The sequence below is a fragment of the Rhipicephalus microplus genome, chromosome 9, assembly GCF_043290135.1.
Source record: "Rhipicephalus microplus isolate Deutch F79 chromosome 9, USDA_Rmic, whole genome shotgun sequence".
NCBI lineage: Eukaryota > Metazoa > Arthropoda > Arachnida > Ixodida > Ixodidae > Rhipicephalus > Rhipicephalus microplus.
In genome coordinates this window covers 133,308,757-133,333,159 of record NC_134708.1, presented here as the reverse complement: position 1 = coordinate 133,333,159, position 24,403 = coordinate 133,308,757, and the positions used below count along the sequence as shown (strand labels likewise).

Genomic DNA, 24,403 nt, shown 5'->3' with positions numbered 1-24,403 from the left:
GAGAAAAATCAGCTTTGTTTTTAGTGTCCCTTTACTACAAGAGTAAAAGTTTCTGTCACCAAAAAAAGAAAAAAAAAAAAGAAGACCCTGCAAGACTTAAACAAACCATCACACCAAATTACCGCCAGGCCTGGGCGGAATGTGCAGCACAGTCACAGCAAAAGCTGGAAGAGCGGCATTTTGAGAGACTTTTTTTAAACACTCTTTCGGTAACTGCTATAAGCACACTTTCAGGGTACCCAATACGCCATTAATCATCGTAATTTTTGTGCAGTAGGAAGGCAATCTCTATGCCATCATTCGTCATTTTCATTTTTTTTTTCATATTATTTATTCTAAAGGCCGAGAGGCATTATATAGAGGGGGGGGGGGGGGGGGCAAGATAGTTTTTTTACAATGAACAGGAAACATTTCACATAAACAAGAAACAAAATAGCGGTGTTAAATCATTGGTGCATATGTACATACATGTGCATACACTCAAAGCGAGAATATGCAAGAGAGAAAAAAAAATAACAATATATGTACAAGTAATTCATAAATGTGAAAAAATCAATAAAAACCAAAAACCACATCAAGCACTGGAAGAACAAAGTTCATACACAATTTACCTACAAATGTGCGCAAAGCAGGTCGAAAGTAGAACTATTTACAAAAATCAATACAGTAATTCGAACATATACATATTAAAACGTAACACGATTTCTGTTATGGCTAGAATACCCTTTGATGAAGTTCAAATGTGTCAGAATCAGTAAGAGTGTAGTTGATCGTCTCAACGAATTGTGTGTGGCAATAAGAACTGTTTAGCACTTCTCGAACGTTTATCAGAATTTGTTTCTTTAGCTATAGATCTCGGCAATTGATTCCACTCCTGGATAGCCAAATAAAGAAAAGAAAAACGTTATATATCAATATGGGCAAAAGGTTTATAAACTTCAAAGGAATGGTCCAAGTGTGGAAATTTTGCATTTGGTGTCGTTATCAATGAAGCAGTAAAAGGTGAAGGGTTTTGATATAACATACGGAAGAACATTAAACGAAACACCTTCCATCTACATTGTAATGTTGCAAGGTCTAGGCTCTCTTTGACTTTAAATACACTCGAATAGGAAGAATAATCTGAGGCAATAAACCTAGCAGTTGTTTTCATTCTTCAGAGAAGCGTGGTACTTGCTACACACTCGCAGTCTGCTCGCGATCATTTCGCTAGCTCCCCATATACCAAATTGGGTATCACATGGCGTGAATAGACGACAAACGTAAATGACACATACAAACATGACAATCATGACATGAGTGTCACGTAGAACATGAACATGCTACGTGCTATGCTCATAGCGTGCTCGCAACTTTTTCGCTAGCTCCACATATACCAAATTTGGTGTTACATGACATGAATGGATGACGAAGGTAAATGACTGGAGTAAACATAATTATGACATGCATGTAATGTAAGAACATGACAACAACCCACGCTCATTTTGCGCTCGCAGGCATTTTACTAGCTTCAGATATATTAAATTTGGTATTACGTGACGTGAATGGACGACATCCAGACATGATAATAAGACATGCGGATCATGTCAAACATGACATGCTATGCTGACAGTGCACTCGCGGCCATTTCGCTAGCTCCTCATATACCAAATGTGGTGTTACAAGACGTGAATGGATGACGAAGGTAAATGACATGTACAAACATGATAATCAGGATATCCATGTCATATAAAACATGACTACATGCTACCCTCATAGCGTGCTCCCACCCGTTTCGCTAGCTGCACATATACCAAATATGGTGTTACATGATGTGAATGAATGACGAAGGTAAATGACACGTCCAAACATGATAATCATGATATGCATATCATGTAAAACATGTCTACATGCTTCGCTCATAGCGTGCTCACGGCCGCTTTGCTAGCTCCGCATATACAAAATTTGGTATCACGTGACGTGAATAGACGACAAAGTTAAATGACACATCCAAACATGATAATCAAGACATGGAAGTCATGTGCGGCATAATTTATGTCCACCTCGTAATGTTGTGCCTTCCTCATTCGTGCTTCACATATCATCAATTCCCACTGTACGTGGGGGATCTGCCAATTTTTTTTAATTAGTTTATTTCTTATTTCGTGCGATAGTGGTTATGAACAAAGGCGGATTACTACAGCACATGCGACCCTTGTGATCTTGCTGTGATTTAGCCAAGGACACGTAGGCCTCCCAACATTCCTACTCCTACTCACCTCTGTGCCAACAACAGCCACGGACACACCCTTCAGAGTCTGCCACCAGCAGACACATGTGGGCACACCTGCGAGCAAAAAAAGCAAGATTTCTCATTCTACTGTTGCACCAACAAGCACCCACTTCCAACTGGTTTAACAGAATGAGCCCATGTCAGTGTAAAAAAAACACGTAGCATTGAGTTATATCCCACTGCACTTTTCCATGAAAATGCTTGCACCCTACGCTTAAAAAGCAATACATTGCTGTACTCTTATATGCAGCGCTACAAGATATTTATTCACTTTTAAGGCCAGGAGGCAACGATGCTACATGGCACCAAATATTTTGCATATTATTGTCACACGGCCCTATTTTACCAAATTTCTTTCTCACAATATGAATCCACAATATATTTAAAAGCAAATATTATCTTGCAAATGATTATAATCAAAGGCTTCCCATAAGAAAGATAAGCATGTAAAGCATGTAAATGAACACAAGGAAAACAGCCAACAAAAATGGTGTTTGTGGGGCATGGTTTTGTTTGCATGTACTCACATAAGGACAAGTGAATTTTCTTTCTCTACAATGAATCTCTACCACCTAGCTTAACTTTCTGTTGTTTTTGTGTTTCCTTTTACCTGTGGATGCCTTGACCTTCAATCTACTTGAAATTCGTATATGCAACATAAGCTGAAACACAATTCATTAAAAGAGAACTGGTGAATTCATTCAAATAGCCTGTCAGTAGTCATCACACAACCTGAAAAGTCCAGCGGTATGCACAGTGTACAGACTGGAAAATGGCCATTTTGCCACATTACTGCTTTTAATAATTTTATAGCATATGTATGTTCTTAAGTCCTGTCACTGGAGACACAGCAGGCCTTTTTTGAAGTTATCAAGTTGCCCCAAACATTTTCCCACTCATGCCCCCCATGAGTTGGTGACGGGCTTGTGAAAAGCAAAGGTGCATTGAAAAAGAAACGGCAGCTGAACTATAAGCGCATGCACTCATGCCATTTCCATCATGACATTCACCATCAGATGACTAGTCGAATGAAGTCTTTGAGGATGTGCGATTGAACAGCTTTACACAGCTCCTCTTACGTGAGTCATCACCTGCTATTACGTCATACACCTCAGATGCAAAGTGTTTTTCCACACTATCACGCGGTGTTAACACATTTCATATGCTCATTACAAGAGGTGCCAACACACTTGCTACCAGAGCTCACTATAATTCATCACATGCATTGCCTTTTTTGTAGATTGTGGGGGTGCTGACACCACCTGTAAAGTTTGCACCACGTGGTGCACGAGTCTCGCGCAATAGCCATGTTTTGGGGTGACAGCTATTGAGCAGTAGGTGGCGTGTTCACGAGCGTTGATAACCACTATCATCCTCATGGTTAAATGGATGGATGAATTGATCTGGCTGCACCCTTTAGATTGGGCGGTGGCTAACGCCTCCTAGCCGTAATACTGAGTAAACCAAAGATTAGATTTATCTTTTTTTTCCTTTAATTAGTGACGTTGAAGAGTGGTACTTTGCAGTGAAGAGTTTAACTTTCACTCGTGCCTTGACTTTAGCCACCAATCAGATAACCTCCACCAAGTTAAATCTACTCGCTTAAAGTCTATTTTGCCCTCCCTGTCCCTAAACCCCAGCGCTTTGAAAAACTCTGCGCCATCATCCTGAACTGTAGGATGAAGCCCTTTACAGAACATTATCAATGTTTGGCAGTTTCCTCCTCCTCTCCACACTCCACACGAACTGCATACCGTTTCTACCCCTTCGTATTTGGCCCGATAAGTCTTGGTTCGCAATACTCCCGTCGTGGCCTCAAACAGTAGAGAACTACCCCGAGTATTATAATAGATCCTTTCCTTGGCAATTTCCTGCTTAATAGTTCTACACACGTCTAGTGTGGACTTCGTAATCATGTCAATTCTACACATATCGGTCTCCGTTTCCTTCACCTTCTTAAGCGATAATTCTTTTTGGTTTGGCACCCTGCTCTTTTCTAGGTATTTACCCGTCAATTTTCTGATTCGCATATATCCTCCATTTTTTATCAACATTCCTCATGTAAAAGTAGCTTGAACACCTTCCTAGCCCTCCCCTCCTAGTCCTCCCTCATTTCTCTTAATCGCTTCTCAAATTTTATCTTGCTGCTAGCTTCCCTGTCCTCGAATGATGTCCATCCCATATCACCTTGTACTCCCTGATTTGGTGTATTACTGTGAGGTCCTAAAGCAAGCCTACCTATTCCTCGATTCTGAATTACTAATCTTGCTTGAGCCTATGATCTCATGCACATGACTGCATTGCCGAAAGTCAGACCAGGAACCACTAACCTTTCCAAATTCCTCTCACAACATCATACCTATTCCACAGTGCCCTATTTTTAATCACCGTTGCATTTCTGTTACCTAGAGTCGTTACGTATATTCCGTGTTCCCTTAGGTACTTGGTCGCATTGCTTATCCGTATGCCCAGATATTTGTATTTATCTGTTATCTCTAGCGTGACCTCCTATATTCTAAGCTCACTACCTTCGTTATCATTAAAAATCATGACTGCTAATTTTCCTTACTGAATCTCAAATCTAACTTATCTCCCTCATAAACGCAGATGTCTATCAATCTCTGCAGATCATCCTAGTTGTCGGAAATTAGCACTATGTCATCTGCGTACATCAATGCTGGTAGCGCATGTTCAATGAGTTTTCCTTGTTTGACGAAAGAAAGGTTGAAGCCAAGTCCACTTCGTTCTAATTTGGCCTCTAATCCTTGCAGGTACAACATGAATAACAAGGGTGACAGTGGACACCCCTGCCTAAGCCCCCATTTTATCTTTGTGGGCTCAGATACCCGTTTTTTTCCCATTTTATGACTACCCTGTTACTTTTATAACTACCCTGTTAGCTTAGTGACTCCATCCTTCATGCTACTTTGATATCCTAAAATGCTAGCAACAGAGGCCTGTGTTCCTTCTCTGCTATTTCGATGCACTGCGTCAGTGAGAACAGATTGTCTTCCAACTTCCTTTGTTTTCGAAACCCATTCTGGAGTTCCCTCAGCACCCCCTCATCCTTTATCCATGCCTGCAGTCTTTTCTATATAATCTGCATCGCCAGCCTGTAGACCACTGATGTCATTGTTATAGGACAATAGTTCTTTATGTCAGCTTTGTCCCCCTTTCCTTTATAGATCATGCTCATCCTGCTAAGTTTCCATCCATCGGGGATTTCACCATCGATTATTGTTTCGCTCACTGCCTCTCTCAAAGTCTGACTTGGGACCTAATACCTTTATCAGCGTAATTGGGATGCCATCTGGGCCTGTTGATATACTACTAGGAGCCCTCTTCTCATCCCTTTCCCACTCTCGTGAAAATGGAGCCGCTGCAATATTTTCATCCTCGTCTATTAAGAAGCATAAGGCACTTCCTTGTTGAAATTTTATTGCCACCCTTGCTTTTATATATTCAATAGCTTTGTTCCCTTCTAGCCTAAGACATTGACCTGTGTTTATAAAACTCTGCTCTAGGCTTGTCGCATATTTTAGGGAGTTTAGATGGTTCCAAAATTTTGCAGCTGCCTTTCTATCTTTTTTATGTACTTCTGCCAGCCACTGAGCTGCCTTTCTACTAATCTTTTCATTGATCAGAAAGGATGCATTCCTTCTACAGCTTAGAAAGATGTCACATTTTATTTCAACATCATCTGTCGGTTCACCTCGCTGCTTAGCATGTCTGTGTCCCCTAGAGGCTTCCTGACGTTTTGCTATGGCTCTCTTAACTTCCTCATCCCACCAACTCTTGGGTTTGTGTCTTCTTTTTCGGGGTGACTTCTCACGTGCCTTAGCAAGCTCTAGCTCAAATAGTCTAATTAGATTCGTGTACGTCCACACTGTTTTATTATCCTCAGTGATTACTTTCTCAATTTGCTTAGTAGCTATTTCTATTTGCCTTAATGAATATAAGTTTCCCTGTAGTTGCTCATCTTGTCTCCTTCCCACTTTCATTGCTCTTCCAACACTTAGCTTGATGTGAATGTGATCATTACCCAGACTTCTGGAGCCACCTTCATCTATGTGCATTCCCCTGAGCCTATCATACATCCTATGAGACATCGGTGCATAATCTATCGTCGACTGCAGCCTTCCTACCTCCCATGTTATCTGCCCTTCACACTTCTCAGTACTGTTGCAAATGATCAAATTATGCCTTTTACACATATCCATGATCATTTTGCCTGCTGGGTCCATATACCCATCTATATCTTCTATGTGCACATTCGTATCTCCTAGCATAATTATCTCGCATTCTCCTCCCAATTCCTCAATGTCCTTTGATATACACTCCACCGTTGCCTGGTTTTCCTCTCTGGCCTTTGCTCCCGTACACAAGTACACCAAACCAAGGAGTGTCATCTGCCTAGCTACTTTCCCTTCTAACCATAAATGTTCCATGCATACCTGCTTGACTCTTTGCCAGTCCATACTTTTATGTATAAATGCACCAATTCCACCCCCCCTTTTTGCTGCCTCCTGTTCTATTGCAATATTCCCATACGTGATCCGGATCGCAAGGTGGTTGCTCCATGTCCCGAAGATGTATGGGAAGTGCTGGCAGTGACCTCTGGTGGCAAGAGAAAATTGAGCAAGTCTCTTTGGCTGGTGGCGTTTGGTGCGAACGGTTGTCTCTCGTGGTGTGCCCCCGGCGCACAGCACTGCGGGCTACCTGCCGAAAGCCCTCGTGGTGAGTCAAGCGTTCGCCGCCTTGTGTATGTTATGTTATTGAGTGTATGGTAATATTGTGTAAGGTTGTTTTAGCATGTTGATCACAATTGATGTTATAATTATTTGGCTGATGATATTGTCATTTATAAAAGTAGTTAAACAAATGTATGTGTTGTTGGGTTTGTTCCGACCGCGTCTGCTTTGTCCGTTCACTCCAAGAGCGTCGCACTCGCCATTTCGAGACCCCACACTGGCTGCTCAACGTGGGGCTCTTGGAGCATCAGACGACAGTTTTCGCGGTCCAGTACAGCCCTTTGTTTGAGCCGAGGAAGAGTAGGCCTAGGGTAACTTCAAATGCTGGCGTCGGAGGTGTGCTTTGTTGGGAGCGAGGAGATCGGTTGTAACGTGTTTAAACTTGTCCGCACGTTGAGTTTTTTTTTTCTGCTCGCAAGCAGTTTTTTTCTGTTGTTGTTGGTTTTCAAGAACGTTGTTTAGTTGGTACAAGAGCCATGCGGTCTGTATGCTCAGGTGAGCAATACTTAGAACACGTGGATTGTAGGCCAAGCCCGAAGCGAGTGAGTACGGAAGCCTTGTAGGTGGTCCGAGTTTCTGTAAATAGGTTCTTCTTTCTCTTTAGGGCTCAGGGAGCTGGGTGTCATTGCTGTCTTGCTTTGCGGCTCGACGCCGGGGTGTCATGACACCATCGGAGACGGTGGGCGCCGATCGCTCGGTACGCTGCTGTGTGCAACGAGCAAGTAGGGCCACCTTACAGAGTGAATGTCTTCTTGCGGCTGCCTCTTTTGCGCCTAGACTGGGTGCTGTGTGGATGCCGGTTGTTGTCGAGCAACTCATTAGGCCTAAGGATCTGCGCAGCCGCCTGTTGCAAGTGGCACAACTAGGTAGATCGAAGCGTTTAGGGGTAACGCGTCAGCATCGTTCGCTGATGAGCACGTACCACGCTGTTGAGAGCTGTCAGACGGCGCTTTGGACCCCTACGCTTACGTGCTTCGTACAGCCCACGTGTTACATTCCATGGCAGAAGCGCGCGGTCGACACAAAGCCTAACGAGCGGCGCAACCCGGAGCAAGGACCACCTGATCGAGGCGACTTACGATCGAGCTGACGTGGTTGCCGTAGTCCTTGTTATCGGTCCAGCGCGCAGTGCACATCGCCCACGAATGCAACTGCACACTGGGTCAAGAGCAAACGCGCGGTTCGGGAAATGGACGGTGCCACCGGTGAACAACATCGGACACCGCGCGGCGATCAGTAATTCTACCGATGCGTTTGGATCACTTGCACCCTCAGTCTGTCACGCAAGTCATGCTGTAGATTCGCCCAATCCGCTAATCGAGTTAACGATAGTTCGTAGCACATTAGGATACTGGGGCAAGCACTTCTTCATTCGGCGACGATGTCTTGCACCATCTCTGCGAGGACAATATCCCCTTGAGACAACGCAACACCACCTTCCGCCTTGCTATGGGCACAGCACAATCGAGCAGCGCGGCTAGGCTAGTTATCCACTGAGAGAGACGCGTGAGGCGACAAAATTTCGTGCGTCTTTCTGGGCTGTCAATGTCTCTAATCCTGGGTCGAGACTTCCTCGCCAAGTCGGGTATTGTCATTGCAAACGGCGGTTACCAAGAGCGTGACGGAGGCGCACTAAAGCCTTTCTCGAAGGTCTCTACATTGACAAAGACATGCCAATCGCAGAGAACGGCGCGAGTACGCGAAGAGGAAAGGGCGCCGAGAAAAAGAGTACCCCCCCCCCCCCCCCCCCCCCCGCCACAACAATATGCCATGCTGCACGAAAGGTCAGTGCACCCGCTTTTTGTAGAGGCACAGGGCCTCCCAGAAAAAGAAAGAGCGCAGCAGTCATCGCAGTTGTACGAGTACGACGCGATGTTCACTGACCGCCCCGGCCACACCAAGCTGGTCAAGCACAGAATTGACACAGGTGATGCACAACCCTAGAAATGCAATGCCCAACCGATCAGCTTGGCTAAGCGGAAAGCACTTGACGCCGCCTTGGACAAACTTATCGACACAGGCATAGTTCAGAGGTCAAACAGCCCATAGGGTTTCCCGGTAGTTCTAGTTTTAAATAAAAATGATACATATCACCTTTGTGTAGACTACCGCAGGCTGAGTGAGGTTACAAAGAAGGACGCGTACCCTCTTCCCTAATTTTTTTTATCTTATAATGCGCGAGTTAGAAAAAGTGACTCTTGCTTTAATGTAGCTGTGTGTCTCGGCCGTCACCGATGTATTTGCCAGCAGTACTGGCCATCGTACCACATGCGGGAGGAGCACAAAGCTCCCTTCCCTCTGCGCTACTCCATTGTTCTGTCAAGTGTTTTGTAATGTACGCAGGGGGAATGATGTAACCCGTGGCTGGCTGTCTTGTGCACATCGTCATGGCCGCTGGTCAGAAATGCAGTCGTGAGGTCGGGCGATAGAGATGCCTGGGACCTGTGCAACTGCCTGCAGTCCAGCGCCCTCGTGAGTGCTGGTCGCAACCAGAAGACGTGTCGGTGCAAGTGACGGTTCGTCACGCTGCTAACGTTGCTGTTGCGGGGACCGGTGCTGAGGTGAAGTCGTCGAACCGGACAGTGCAGCAGTGTCGACCGGCAGCGATGCCGTGGTGCAGGGACGTTATGTAGGGACATGTGTTGTCATTTTTTGTTAGGGCTTGTGTAGCTGATTTATCTAATGTTTTTTTTTTTTTTTTTTCCGGGATATGGTTTTTCGGGATATGGGGGGATGTGGGGGTGCTGACACGCCCTCTAAAATTTGCACCACGTGGCGCACGTGTTTCGCGCAGAAGCCGTGTTTCAGAGTCACAGCTATTGAGCGGTAGGCGGCATTGTGTTCGCAAGCGTTGATCACAACTATCATCATCATGGTTATATGGGTAGCGCCGGCGGTGACCCCTTGGCAGCCAGCTTTGGTGGCGGCAAGAGAGAATAGATTGAGTGTCTTCGGCTGGTGGCGTTTGGCATGAACGGTTGTCTCTCACAGTGTGTCCTCGGTGCACGACACCGCAGGCCGCCTGCCGGGGGCCCTTATGGTGAGTCAAGTGTTTGCCGCCTTGTGTATGTTATGTTGTTGAGTCTATGGTAATATTGTGTAAGGTTGTTTTAGTGAGTTTATCCCAATTGATGTTATAATTGTTCGGCTAACGATATTGTCGTTTCTAAAAGTAGCTATATAAATGTACGTGTTGTTGGGTTTGTTCCGATCGTGTCTGCTGTGTCCGTTCACTCCAAGAGCATGGGGCTCACCATTTCAAGACCCCACATGAAGTAGTATCGCTGCTCTGCTACAGGAAAGGCTTAAATATTTAACACTGAATGGAAGAAACAATTGCTGAAGTGAGCGTACTGCACACATGAATTGAGAGACAATAATAAAATATACAGCATAACGACTGGTATGTACCATTGCACAAGCCAACATCATTATTAAGCTACAATTTGCCCACTAAAGGTAATGTTGACAGTGTTGTATGTGTGGAATTTCATGTCCATGAAAGGAGGAATCCTAACATCACACATACCGACGCTTATTCGTTTAACAACAGCAGCGGATGAACATATCGACACTAGTCTGGGTAGTGTAGCAATGACAGTCTACCAAGCTCAGCAGCTGGCTTTTGTAGCCACCACCAGTGTTGTTCTGTGATGCTGCGATGGTGCTGTAATTTATTGGAGGCGTGATGTGGCATGCAGGCGTGTCACACCGTGCTTGATAATGACAGGGTAAAGGTTGCGCCAATTTATGCGCAGAGTGTGTCGCCAGATAGGCAGTGACTATGGTGACGGGGCCCATCAACGCGTTCCCATCATAACAGTGAAAGGGCCCATCATAATTGTGATGCAACTATGGCGACGAGCCACGCCACTATAAAGCGATGACTACAGTGAGGAGGCCCGTCACAGTAAATATGTAGTCGTTTTAGTCGCCACTGTTTAGCTGTTCTGGTGGTGCAGTGGGTTGAAGCACAGTTGGGGAATCAGTCATGCGGCAGGTCGTCAATGCGTATTCCCATTTTGTTATTTTTACTTTTTTTCTTTTTTTTTTCTTCCAAAAAATGCTGCAAGAAAACCATGTCGCTATATGCGGCGGTTGTTAGACAGCCCTACCACGTAAATTTCATGGCGCAGTGTGGTTGGTGTCCGACTTCGATTCTAATCACGCTCTTTTTTTTTATTTTCTGCTTTCAGTATTATTTAATGTATTGTTGCTTGTTTTTAAATGATAATCATGTTTATTCATCCCAGATATAACTATCAACTTTCTTTTGCATCCAACGTGGAATGAAGACCTTTCCCCGATTATTTCCGATTGATACTGCGCTGGGTGAGCAGCTTACCTTGTATGTGCGCATATTAAAGGAACCGACAACTGCCCAGAACATGAAATAAGATGACTGCACGGATAGAAAGATTGTCCCTTATAGTGGCATTTCTGGTGGCAAAAACACTAACTATCCGATGTGTCCTGTCACGTGACCGTATGTTAATGTACGCGGTCAACATTTTTCTTGTTAGCACTGAAATATTGTTTGTTTCTTTATAGCAAAAGCTATTATTCAATAAAAATGTACATACAAGCCTGCGTTAGGAGTATGCATTGAAGTGACGCTGCCTTCGCATGACGTGACAATCCCATGCTCGTCAGCGTGTCTTGAGCGGCTTCAGCCTTCCGCATGAGGGGCATGCTCATAGGGCTTCAGATTCTGTTCCCGCATGCGAGCTGAAGTTCGCATTTCCAAGTCACTAAGATTATGAAGCGACACAGTTTTACTTCATCTCTGAAATGACACGCTGCTACTCGGTGCAGCCGTACATATGTCCGGCTTCGTTTTCGATTACTTGGCGTGGCTCGTGTATCGAGAAAGTAACGATGACAGGACAACTCATCCACGACACAGCCGCAACAACCTTGGCGCAGGCGCACACAACGCAATAAAAATACAGGCAAGCTGCATAAAGCCACATCGTCTCGTCGTCTCATTGTAACGGCTTTTTATTTTCGAAAATATTTATAAAGCTCAGAGTAAAAGTGCTTAAGCAGAGTTACAGGAACTCCTGTGAAAGCAAAAAAATGACAGCATTCGCAAGTCACCAGAAATGCTACCGGCATCGCCATCAATTCTCAGCGTTGCTGGATGCAAGGGCACATTCGTGTTCAGAGCCTTTCAAATCGAAAAATACTGCTTATAAAATAACTGCATGCTTTTGGAATGAACTACTGCAGCTACAAATACTGCAAAAGATAAGCTTTTTGCCGCGCCGAAAAAAAGTCGGTCGACAAAAATCAGTCGTCGGTTCCTCTAACTTTATTATCGCCTTGAACGACTACCCTCGGCGTAGTTTCCATCTCTTTTCATCAATATCACAGTTCCAAGTAATAATTTGTTACACATGATGTGATGTTCCCAAACCAATCCGTTCTGCATATTTTTCGTGTCCTACGATGAGGGAAGGTAGCCGACGGGAGCTTGAACACAGTCACATCACGCAGCAGTAAAGAAAAAAACAAACAAAAACTTCTCCAATCCCATAAGTAAGAGCACAAGCAGCAGCACTTATGTTGAGGCCCATCACTATAGGCAGCGTTGTAATGGGCCACCTCATAATTAGATTACATTACAGCGATGTATTAATTGCCTCCATGTGGTGGTGTCTGTGCACGCGCTTTTAATGGTGGCAGTGAAAACTTGCTACACTTGCAGTACTGCAGGAGATTTCGCGGTGGGGGGAGCTCAGACCAGGACTCAACGGCAGCTGCCACTCGGCGAGCCGGGTCTGTCAGCAAGAATCTCGACTAAGCTGATCATCCACGTTCTCGCTGGCCAGTGGCTCCTCCCATCACTCCACTGTAGGATGCTGCCCAACGCGATTCTCTCTTTAAAAGAGGCAACATTACTCCAAACAATATTGAAAGCAGAAAAGAAAGAAAAGTTTAGTTGGTCATCGCAATTCGAACTTAAGTGTATACCAACAGTGCATCATGTTGCACGCCAACAATGTACACACTGCACCTCAAAAATCAACGCGGCAGGGTTGCCTAACAACCAGCACAAACAGCGACATGATCTCTTAGCAAAAAGCAAAATTACGACTCCTTGATTGATATGTGGGGTTTAACGTCCCAAAACCACCATATGATTATAAGAGACGCCGTAGTGGAGGGCTCTAAAAATTACAACCACCTGGGGTTCTTTAACGTGCACCCAAATCTGAGCACACAGGCCTACAGCATTTCCACCTCCATCGGAAATGCAGCCGCCGCAGCCGGGATTTGATCACGCGACCTGCGCGTCAGCAGCCGTGTACCTTAGCCACTAGACCGCCGTGGCGGGGCGATTACGACTACTTGAGAGCAGTAACGTCAATATTGATGCATTACCCTTGAAGAAAAGTAAAAAAAAAGGCAATTTGCACTGACGACCTGTGGCACGACCACTTCCCTAACTGCGTCAACTCACCGCCCCACCAGAACAGCTAGACGGTGGCGTCTAAAATTACTACAAATTTACGGCAATGGGCCCCCTCATTTTTACCATTACACTACATGGACGTAGTCATTGCTTTACGATGACGGGGTCCATCGCTACAGCGGCATCGCTATTATGATGGGCCCTGTCACAGTAATCACGATTACACTACACAGACAAGCCCCCTCACTTTCACGATAGTACTTGCGTTGACGGGCCCCGTCACTATAGTCACTGCCGGCCAGATGTGCTAGCGTCAAAATTACATCGACCTGATGCAAACTGAAGAGGGTGGAAACAAAATGCGCATTAACTAGCCATGAATTGTCACCAGTGCATGAACACTGTACATGAGAACAGTTTCGAGTATTTGGTGCTGAAAAAACAAAGACTGCACTTCAACAAATCCATCTTGTCTTGAAATCATTATTCCATGTTATATTACCAATGACAAGAAGAGTTCGAGGGTAGATTGAGTTCCATTTTCTAAATTTTTCAATTGTTTTTTTAAATTTATTTTTCAGCATTTAAGGTACTTTGTGCTTCATGCAAATAATCACTACAAGACATTTTTTCCCAAACACAATGTGCACTTACTTCACAACCCCTACTTACCTCGGTCTCTAGAAAGATGAATTGACTGCGTGTCGTCCACCACATTCCTGTTGGCACTGTGTGTGTGTTCATTCTGCAAACGGAATATGAATATATAGTAGAAGGGTTGATAGGCGGGCTAGTTGGTATATATTCAAAATGAAATATTGGTAGCGCAATATAACAGGACACAAGGAAGGAGACAAACGAGCACAGATTGAAACTTGGTTTATTTTATGAATATATACCAGAAAGACAAGAAGTCAAAGGGAAATACAAGGGAGAATACATTATACACCCATCGTGACACAAAAACTAGACAAATTGGGGAAGCCTTTTTGATAAAAAAAGAATATTGATAGTTGTGTCAGATCACCGTCTATATCATTGTTATATTGGGAAATCTAATTTTTGGATGACACTTGATCGGAGCGGAACCTTCTCCTTTGCAATTCCCTTTCCCTTCTTGTCTTTCTGGTTTATATTATCTTTCTTGAAAAAACCAAGTTTCAGTCTGCGCTCGTTTGTCTCCTCCCTTGTGTCCCGTTATATTGCACTCCCAATACTATTTCATTAGAAATTTGAATAGTTTACTCGCTGGTTGAGCTCTTCATTTGAAAGAAACACAGCAAGTTACTACATATAATGCCCTAGTGCCTTGGCTTTTTTCAATGACATTTAATGCGCACCCAAAGCATTACATGAGAGTGATTTCTTTCTTAATGCTTCTCCTTGTCACAATGTGGTAATCATGTGTAGACAAGAAAGCTGCAACACAGTGCTATGAAGCAGAGCGTCACAACCGCTAGACTACGACAGCAGAGAGTTCATAAAGAATGGCCCTTTGCAAAATGCTCAACAGTGTACGATGCAAACAGCTAAAACTTATTTTGAGTTATGAGGGTGCTTTTCGGGATCAACTCTGATTCCTTATTCACACGAGTAAAACTCGTGTGAATAAGAGTACAAGAGTAACAATAAGTAACAATAAGAGTAACAAATTTTTCTGCAGAACAACTACTAGAAGCCCAGCTTGGTGACACCAAAGTTTTCATTAAGCAAGTCCAGCATAGTTTTAAAAATTAAGAGGACATTATGTTCATGAGACCTGTCGTGGTAAGTAACTCTATGTTAACATGTACCGCCTCGATAAAATGCAGCTGCCATGGTCAGGAAACAATCGTGCATCCTCAAAAATTTGACAGCTGCTATGTCATGCTGCTAGGTTGTGGACAACTTAGCGGCTGAACAAACCAATTGTGTGCTGAGAACCAAGAGTTTTGTATTGCGTGATTCCGTTCTCTGTTAGTGATGGCTGCTTCATCAAGCTTGTACTAGAGGCCAGTCACATGCACACATTCTAAATAACATGACACTGCTATTTTAAATCATGCTTATCAGCACACTAGCAAGATGGGGGTATGAAAGTACCACCTATTATAAGCACCATCGATGATAAGAAGCATGTAATCAACAAGTGCCGGCCACACCAACTACGCAGTATATTAAGGTTACCTTCCACTATGCCTCCTCTATTTGATGCTTGATTGGATATCAGTGGCCCTCTTGTGTTAGAACCCAGAGAGTAGAGGGGGGACTGCCACTGTATCTAAAGTATCAGACACAGCTGTTTGGTCACAGGTTCAGTCCCTGACAGAGGCAAGCTATCTTTTCATCCTCTTTTCTTCACATTCACATTACAATTACTACTCATTACAACCCATATACATTCCCTGGCATCAATTAGTTCTCATCAGTATTGCATCTAACAAAAGAAAAGAAGTCCTTAAACTTCAACTTTCCTTTGTGTGTAAAATATGACTTGCACCCATACGTTAAGACTTTCTATTTGAACTATTAACAATAGCTAAAGAAAAGCTACACACAGTTACACATCATCTGGTGGTTTAAATGAACAAAAGAGGGCTCATTTCTTTAGTGAGACCAAACCTAATGAAAACCAACAACAAAGCTAAGAAAGATATAGGGGACATTACTTATACACTTTAGTAGAGTAATTATTACATAAATGGAGAGGTACTAAAGTGGATGAAAAATCAACTTGCCACAGCTGGGGAGCTAATCTACAACCTTTAGCATTAGATTACCAGATTTATCAGTAGATCTAAATGAAAAAGAGATAGCATTGACATGCCCTGTGCATTTATATCTCACCAGAAATGAAGTGATGTCCCAGACAAACAGAGCACTACCAGAAGTGACGAGGACAACCCTAGTGCCCAGGGGGTCCGTGCACAGTGCCACCACCTCACCAAATGGGTGTGGCCTCCGTGGTGTCGACCATGCCAAGGTCCAGAAGCGAGGTCGCGGGTCTTGCAAGTGTCGCACGTATAAGACCACGTGCCCTGCGATGCAGTCACACACCAGCTGTCATCAAAAAGCAAGTCGAACCCGTAGCAGACTCATCAAAGAGTGCTGACATGAAATTTAAATATTTTTGGCTCGTTGCTTTAAATTAAAACACAGGTGTTGAGCATCCTAAAAAATTCGGCAGAGTATGCGTACCTTGGGAATCGATGTTATGCGAATCATGCGAAGAAAAGGCGACAGTGTAGTAATTTTTTTTATTGAGATAAACATCATGAAACGATGCTAAACATGTGTACATATGCATATGCACAGACATATGTTGAATAGTTACATACGTTTTATACAAACAGTTGTTTACGGTTGAGTAATGATTCCAACAACATGGGTATTAGCAACATTAGGAGTGGTAAGTTGATACGTAGCACTTGGGCTCGTGAGGATGGTAGCTCTGGACATAAATCAACTTCAGTGAATGGCACTTAACTACAACTGACATTAGTCCGACGTTATGGCTATGTCATAGGAGGACTTATGTAATGCTTATAAATTTAGATAGCCAGCACTAGAACCACAATTGACATTTCACGACCACTTGGGTCTATTTGAAAAACAGTCCGGAGAAGTAACTTGGGTTTGTGGTAGAATACTTGATTGCCACGCAGAATGCTGGAGTTCAACTCCTGCTGGAACCCTCATATTTATTCTTTGCATTCGTCAGGTCAACTAGAGCACCGCGCGAGCGCAGGCCCACTTGAAAATGCCAGGCCAGGCCCAAGTAAAGTGGTTTTCTCAGTGGGCCCGGGCAGGGCTCAGGTCTGAAGCTGAGGGTTGGGCCTGAGTTTGAGGTGTCGCACTTGCTTAGACTTTGCCTAGTTCCTAAAGAGAAATTAAAGTGAAACACTGGCTTTGTTTAGACTGACAAAGTGTTCTCTGAAAACTGAAATTTGTCATTCATTTCACCACTATAAGTTTATTGATAGAAGAGAAAATCTAAATTCCGTTTTAGAATTTCACGCTGTAATCTCTGCGTGTTGGGTCAGAGGTTTCAAGCTGCATTCGTCATATTTTAGGGGCACTGGTTCATTGAAACATACTGAAATGCAATATGTTAAATTTCCGGGCTGCTTAGAGGTGAACTTAGTTCATTTTTATCAATTAGGATTTATATAGGTCCCAGCAGGCACCGTCAAAAAAAACGTCATGACGTTTTCGTTACAAAAAAAAAACTAGATGATAATTTCAAGACAAACAAAAACACTAAATGGGGAGTCTGGTTTAGTTATTGAAATGTAATAGGAGAAGAGTTAAATATTTTTTTACTAACATGTAGTGGCTTAAAAAATGATAGTACAATAAGACAAGTAATTAAAATTAAAAAAAGCTCATAATATTAGTGTGGCTGTCTCTGATTCCTTTATGAGACTGGGGAACTTGGAGTACGCTTGTACTTTGCCTTAAAGGGCCACTCACCAGGCCCCATACCAAATTTTAGTTAGACAGTGGAAGTAGTTGCGTGTCCGATGAGGAACATTTTGCCACAAAAATTTTTCGAATCGGTTGATCACGAGCGGAGAAAACAGGTTTTTTTGAAGCGGCATGAAACGAGGATGAGGGGAGCTCAAAACCCTTGCCGCTCCTTCGCGTAGCCTTCGGAAGGCAAATCTCTTCCCCACCCTCTCCAGCATCCGACCATGAGGTTAAGTGCGCATGACGTGCCCAAACAAGTCCAACCCCCAAGAACGCGAGCAGCGTTGCTTTGTTGACCAGCGTTATTTTGTGGTCTTCTGCCTGTTTCTGCGGGATGGCTTAGAAACGCTAGCTTAGACGCGGTAGAGTAGATGAGCACAGTGAGTGCGCGAACGCGTAGGAGCATTCCACGGTGGTCGTCTGCTCAACGCGCTGACCACGGGGACTTGAACGCATGCGAAACGCTGGCACATTAGCCTCGCATATTGTAGCATTTAACGGGAAAAAATAAAAGAAAAGCGCGCACAATTTTTTACTGCGTCTCATTATTTATTTCAAGTTTTATTAATCTCTTAAAGCAACAAATACATAAACTACGCATGTTGTGTTAAATAATTTTTGCCATGTCACGTGGTATACTGCTGACAACGTCAGAGCAGACTCGTCTACGTAGAGGACCAACGTCACTGCATTGCCGTGTACTTAGGGCCATCCCTACGCATACATCATGCCCTCATTCTCTACGCGTGTGCCGGCAGAGGGGAGGGGGAGCAGCTTTCATCTTGAAATTTGACCCATTTCCGCGGCGCATAGCGTTGCAAATTTTGGCAGACGTGATCATGAACGCCTCGTCTACGCATTGCGCTTGTCAGCTCAAAATTGTCAAACCTGGTGAGTGGCCCTTTAAGAGTAGAACGCAATAGCATTATAGGACCCCATGTGCATTGCCTTCTGAAGTGCTAGCCTGGTTTTGGTTTTCTATGTATACCTAAACTGTACCGTAATGGAACGAACGATTCAGCTTGTAGCATTTCCTACTATATTAGAATGTCTACTGCAGGTACAACTGCAGAGTGCCTGCGATGCCATAATTCTTTGTTGAATCAGCGATATAGGTGTTCAAGAATAACCTGATAAAAATGGATTCTTTTTGAACATCAGAGATCAACTCATAATGCAAGAAATGTTTCGCGCTGATGCGGGTGTAATTTAACTGTGTTGATTGAAAGGCTTTTGATTAGCACGAAAAATCTCCCACTTTTTTTGCCCGACTACTGTCAAATGTGGAAGCGCGTTGGAAGTACCTGTTGAATGTGCCAGATATGTGATGCATTCATTTTGGCAAAACTGTGCCAAAAGATCCTTTAATTTAAAAAAAACCTGAAAGTCACTCGACCGTTGTCGTCAGGAGTGTAATGCGATAGCGTAATCGGGCCCCATGCAGGTAGTCTTCCCATTTTCTAGCCAATCTTCATTCTCATGCATGCATCAACCGTGCCATAAGAGAATGCGTGACTGTGCACATAACATTGCCCATCTATGCTAGCATGAAGGTACAGTCAGGCACCCACTACAACATAATTCTTACTTTAGCAAATCAGCAAAGAAACCACTACGTGTCCGTAGGGCAACATGCAAACCTACACAGCTGCTCTCTTTGTTGACGCTTTTGCAGCTAATGATCATTAAATGCCTGAGAGCCTTGTAATGAGGGGCCTATAGAACAGCCACTCATTACGTAATTCACATGTTTGATGTCTTATGTGATTTTATGCTTGTGCCTCACAATATTACATGTGTTAAGGAGACTCCTTCCACTACATTACATTCACACAGTGTTTTTTTTTTCTTTTTTTCTCTAAGCAGTTTCAACGCATCCCAAGTTTCTGTCTCCGGCATGGGTTTGATGCTCACTCAAACCGAAGAATTTTGTCATTTATTTTACTTGCATTTTTTTTTTCAATTTTCAGGTCACAGACAAGGTGATTCTTCACACATAACCAATGACACCAACTCCGGAATTTCTGTGAAACAAGCTCTACAATGCTATCAGGTTAGTATGGCCTTATATACACTACTGTTACGGTGACCAAGTGACCATATCTTGAAGAAAAGTTATACAAAATATGGAAAGCTGGAGCCCAAGTTTTCAATAAGGATGCTTCAGAAATGTCTGCTTTTAAAAATTTGACTTTTATATTTTCAGTAAATTGCATATACAGCTGCTTATTCTGTATTTTCAAACACATAGTACGGTCATTGTAATGGAGGTAAATGCTGCACATTGACATCAGTTCTCATACGTGCAATGATTAGGAAAGTACAGTGCAATTAACCTGTGACCAACTGTTGTATGTATGCACTGCACTTTGATACATGCTCCAATTGATATTTTATGCCAGGCAGCATATCCTGAGCCAGTATGCCAATTAATATGAGCACTATAAAGATAACAAATTTAAGATATGATAATTATACCAGCCGCTGGTTATTCCATAAGATGCACAAAGTTAACTGGCCTATACACAATGCACATTATGAGAGAAAAATTAATCACATCCTGATCAAATGCATCTGTTACCTAAACAAATAATAAATATCTGCGAATGCAAATTGCTGATGTAATGTAACTGTAAAGCTTTTTTTTTTTTTGTCATGAGCTGAAAAGGCGTGCCCTGCAATGTACACGAGCTCGTTTCACAAGAATTCCGGTGTCGTCTTCATTGGCTGTGAGCACAAACTTATGTTGTCCTGGACCGAAAAATCGAGAAAGATGCAAATCAAATAAATTATGAAAATTTTCCGTTTAGGTCTGAATCAAACTGGTGCTGCCTGCATTGTAAGCAGGCGTTCCCTCACAGAGCTACGGTTTGCTGGAAACTGCGTCAGAAGAAAACGCTATATGAATGTCATTTAGTGGGGGGAGTCTTCTTAACGTATGCACGTATGTCCAACCTGTGGCGCTGTCAATTATTCTACAATGAACGCATTTGCTATTGCACGGAAGAAGTGCAGAATCGCACCAGGCATCGTAACATGTCATTTGGATAACGAGTGAGTGTTTTGAAGGCCCACCCAATACCAGACATATTTATTTGTCATCAACACAGAGATTATAGGTTTGCATGTTGCCTCATGGACGCGTAGTGGGCTCTTCACTGATTTGCAAAAGAAAGAATTATGGCGTAGCGGGCACTTAACTGGACTTACAGGAGGTATTCTTGGATTGTTCAAAACTGACAATATTACACGCACAGTCGTTCGTTTCTTTACAGCACAGCCAAGACATGCACCAAGAATCGAAGTCAGGATAGCATTTGAGAAGGCTCTGCACAGTGGCCAAATCACACTCTCGCGTTCTACTCTTAAAAGCAGAGCTCAAGTGTCATCCCTTTTTTTTTTTAATTTGAAGGATTTGCCGACTCATTTTTGTTGAAATGAATGCATCCTACTACTGGCACATTGATCAGGTATACTTTTACAGTGCTTCAGCATTTGACAGTAGTCGGGCAATAAATGTAGGAGATTTTTCTCGCTGATCAAAGACTAACCATCGTAACCGACAAATTATACACATATTGGTATTGAGCATTGTTTGCATTATAAATTGATTTTTGATGTTCGAAAAGAGTCTATCTTTATCAGATTATTTGTCAACACCTGTATCACAGTCTCAAAGAATGTGCATTTCGCTAAAGTAATCTTTTGGGTGCTATACCATCAAGTGTTACCGCAATACAAAAAAAGAAAAAGTATGGTTTGTTGCCATAACATGCAGGCCAGTGATATACTGCCAATATTTTGGCAATGAACCCAAATTAACATTATATTAACAAAAGTGAACATTACTTACAAAAGCATACACACATAAATGCATATATTTCGAATGAGTGCGATGACTCGGGAATAAAAGTCAACTTTCAATCAACTTTTCAAGAACACATTTCAAACTTGGTTAGTGATCTGTATGGTAAGTTAAGCTTGATAAAAAAATGACAAATAAAAAAAAAAGAATGAAACGCGTTAACATGGTATACTTCTGTATTTTTCTGTCACCCACTCATAGTTTAGCTCTGCTGTAAGAACTGTACATTCAATGTGGCAAAGTCAGGACATGTTAAACGCCGCTTTGTTCACTTCGTATACGATTGATTCTGGGACTATAAATAGGCCATGTATCAAGTATGCTAAACACAAAGCCTCCAGACTTACCAGATGGAAGTTAAAACTTTCACAGCTACCTTATCAAAATTTCGTCCAAATAGATTTCTCCGGTCGACAGTTACTTATGGATGTAGCGATACACATACCTCGTATGAGTACTGCTACAGCACTATGCAATCCCTAACGTTTATATTGTCTTTTCCCTTTAATGCCATGCACATATAAATCAAACCCAGCTACCGTCCTGAAATCTTAATTTTTTAGCTCTCATGCTCTATAACAAATTATTGTTCACTCTTTGACTAGTTCCCTTCTTCGTCTATATCCTGTACTGCTGCTGGCGGAGGTTTACTGCTTTGCTGGACTCTCGTCCAATTTTGTTTGTGCACACAAGGAGGTTTCTCTTCAGCACCTGCCTGTGTCTCATCGTATCTGCAAAAAAGCATGCTCGGGTTCACTGCTCCATTTTTTTTTTTCCTTCTCAGCAACCTGCACCGTTATTGATCGAGATAAGGCTGTCCATAGGTAACCCCGGAAGTAACAACGATTTCGTAATTCCATGGAGGTTCCTATCAACGATCATTTAAGATATGCATCATTATCGAACTGTATCATCTACCATTCAGCCACGCTGGTGGTTGTAAAATGCACATAGATGCAAAGAGTCTGCATCGCAGCCACATGGGAGATGAATGTCATGCGTATGATGACAGCTAATTTGCATGCCCACTTTTATTTCGTCTTCATCAGACATTTGTGCGTGGCTAATGTTCTCGCTTTTGCACCTGCGGCATACGCGCATTTGCGTTCTGCATTCTTGCGCGATATGTCACGCATGCAGCTCTTAATTAGTCAAGTGCTCTCATTTGCACTCTATGTCTATTAATTAAGTGCCCAAATATTTTCGTTTTGCCAGCACGCCGTAACACTAGCTCAGGGTAACGCAGGCTTTTCTGATATATGCGAACTAATACAAATAATTAAACCGAATCTAATCTGTCTGCGGTACGGTAGAGTACGATACACGTAATTACAGGAAGAGAAATTAATCGTAGCTGTGGTCAAATCAAACGGCGTAAACACAAAGCCTGAAACTATTTGCAGCACTCTGCGCGCAAGAGCTTGACACAGCTGTATCTCATTGATAACATGAGTTCTATAAGGTACTGAATATTTGAGAGAAATAACGCGTGTTTTTCCGCCCGGACCAGGCAGTGTAGTCGTTATCTTGACTACAAATTATTTTTTTTTAAATCATACCAATGATGTGCTTCTTCACGCAATTTAAAACAAGCCTGCATCTCGTGCTATGCCGATCGATCGTTCAGAACTAGTTAGCAGGTTGATAACTGCCGCGCGCTATCTCACACCTTGGCATCATTAAATACGGAAAGTTATCGAGACTCCTCACCACTGCTGCAGACGAGAACCAAGATCTGCCAGTCGGCGTTCTCGACGTACGCTGATAAAACCACCGACGCCCGAACGCCGTCATGACGGCGAGACGACGGCAGGGAGAGAAGTCGCGTCGTCTCGAACAACTGGAACATCTCCGTCGAATCTGTGACGCCTCGTTTTCCCGAGCGTATTTAGCGCGTCGGCACTGTCCTGAGCGACACCTCCGCTAATCGAACGTATAGTGTCAACCACATCTTGTTGCCGGCGCGGTTCGTGGGTTTGTGGTGAAGCCGACTTCACGGGCGACAAAACTGAAAGCTAAAGCTGCCGTGCGCGCATCGAATCGTCGAATGGTGTGCTCCGAAAAAAATAATTCTACGCGCGGCTGGCTTCACCGTCGGAAGTGACTACACTGCTTAAACTGCAAAATGACTCTGTTTACAGCGCCCAAGTTATATGGAAATAAAGGTTTATGGGGGGAGCGGGTGATGAGAACACACACGCACTGCACTGCACGCACCACGGACGCATTAACTTTTGATGATGATGATGATTGGTAGTGGTGGTGGTGGTGGTAGTGGTTACAATGAAGAGGAAAAAGGCACCTAATTTCTGTCTGCCTTCAGGCGACACGGCGCAGTGCCTTATAGGGGTGGGGGGAAGGAGGGATAAAAGAATAGAAGGAAAGTAGAAGCAGAAGAAGACAGCCAACGAGAGGAAAAAGAAGGAGATAGGAAAGTGGGGATCCGGTCGAAGCAGTCCAAGGGCGGGGTGCCACAATGCGAGAGCTACACGGCGTCAGGAGACCGCGGAGGGCGAACCAGTCGGCGGGAGCTACGCTGAAGTCGGAGATCGCGAGGGCACAACCGTCCAGCTTGAAATCCTGCGAGCGAATCCCGGTAGTCTTGCCAGTCTTGCCCTTTGCAACGGGTCGCCGTTGTCACCGTAGTG

General features: G+C 43.5%; 1 protein-coding gene across 1 annotated transcript in view; it reads right to left on the bottom strand.

The window, feature by feature from the left end:
- The window catches only part of LOC119163078 (uncharacterized), a 224,752-nt gene extending 201,008 nt beyond the window's left edge, over positions 1-23,744 (bottom strand). Inside the window, exons 1-4 of the mRNA XM_037415012.2 lie at positions 23,466-23,744; positions 16,268-16,458; positions 14,114-14,186; positions 2,259-2,326 (exon numbers count right to left, since the gene is read on the bottom strand). Of these exons, the coding sequence (XP_037270909.2) occupies positions 2,259-2,326; positions 14,114-14,186; positions 16,268-16,458; positions 23,466-23,604 (471 nt within the window). The 5' untranslated portion in view covers positions 23,605-23,744. The remainder of the gene's footprint in view (positions 1-2,258; positions 2,327-14,113; positions 14,187-16,267; positions 16,459-23,465) is intronic.
- Positions 23,745-24,403: the final 659 nt, after the last annotated feature.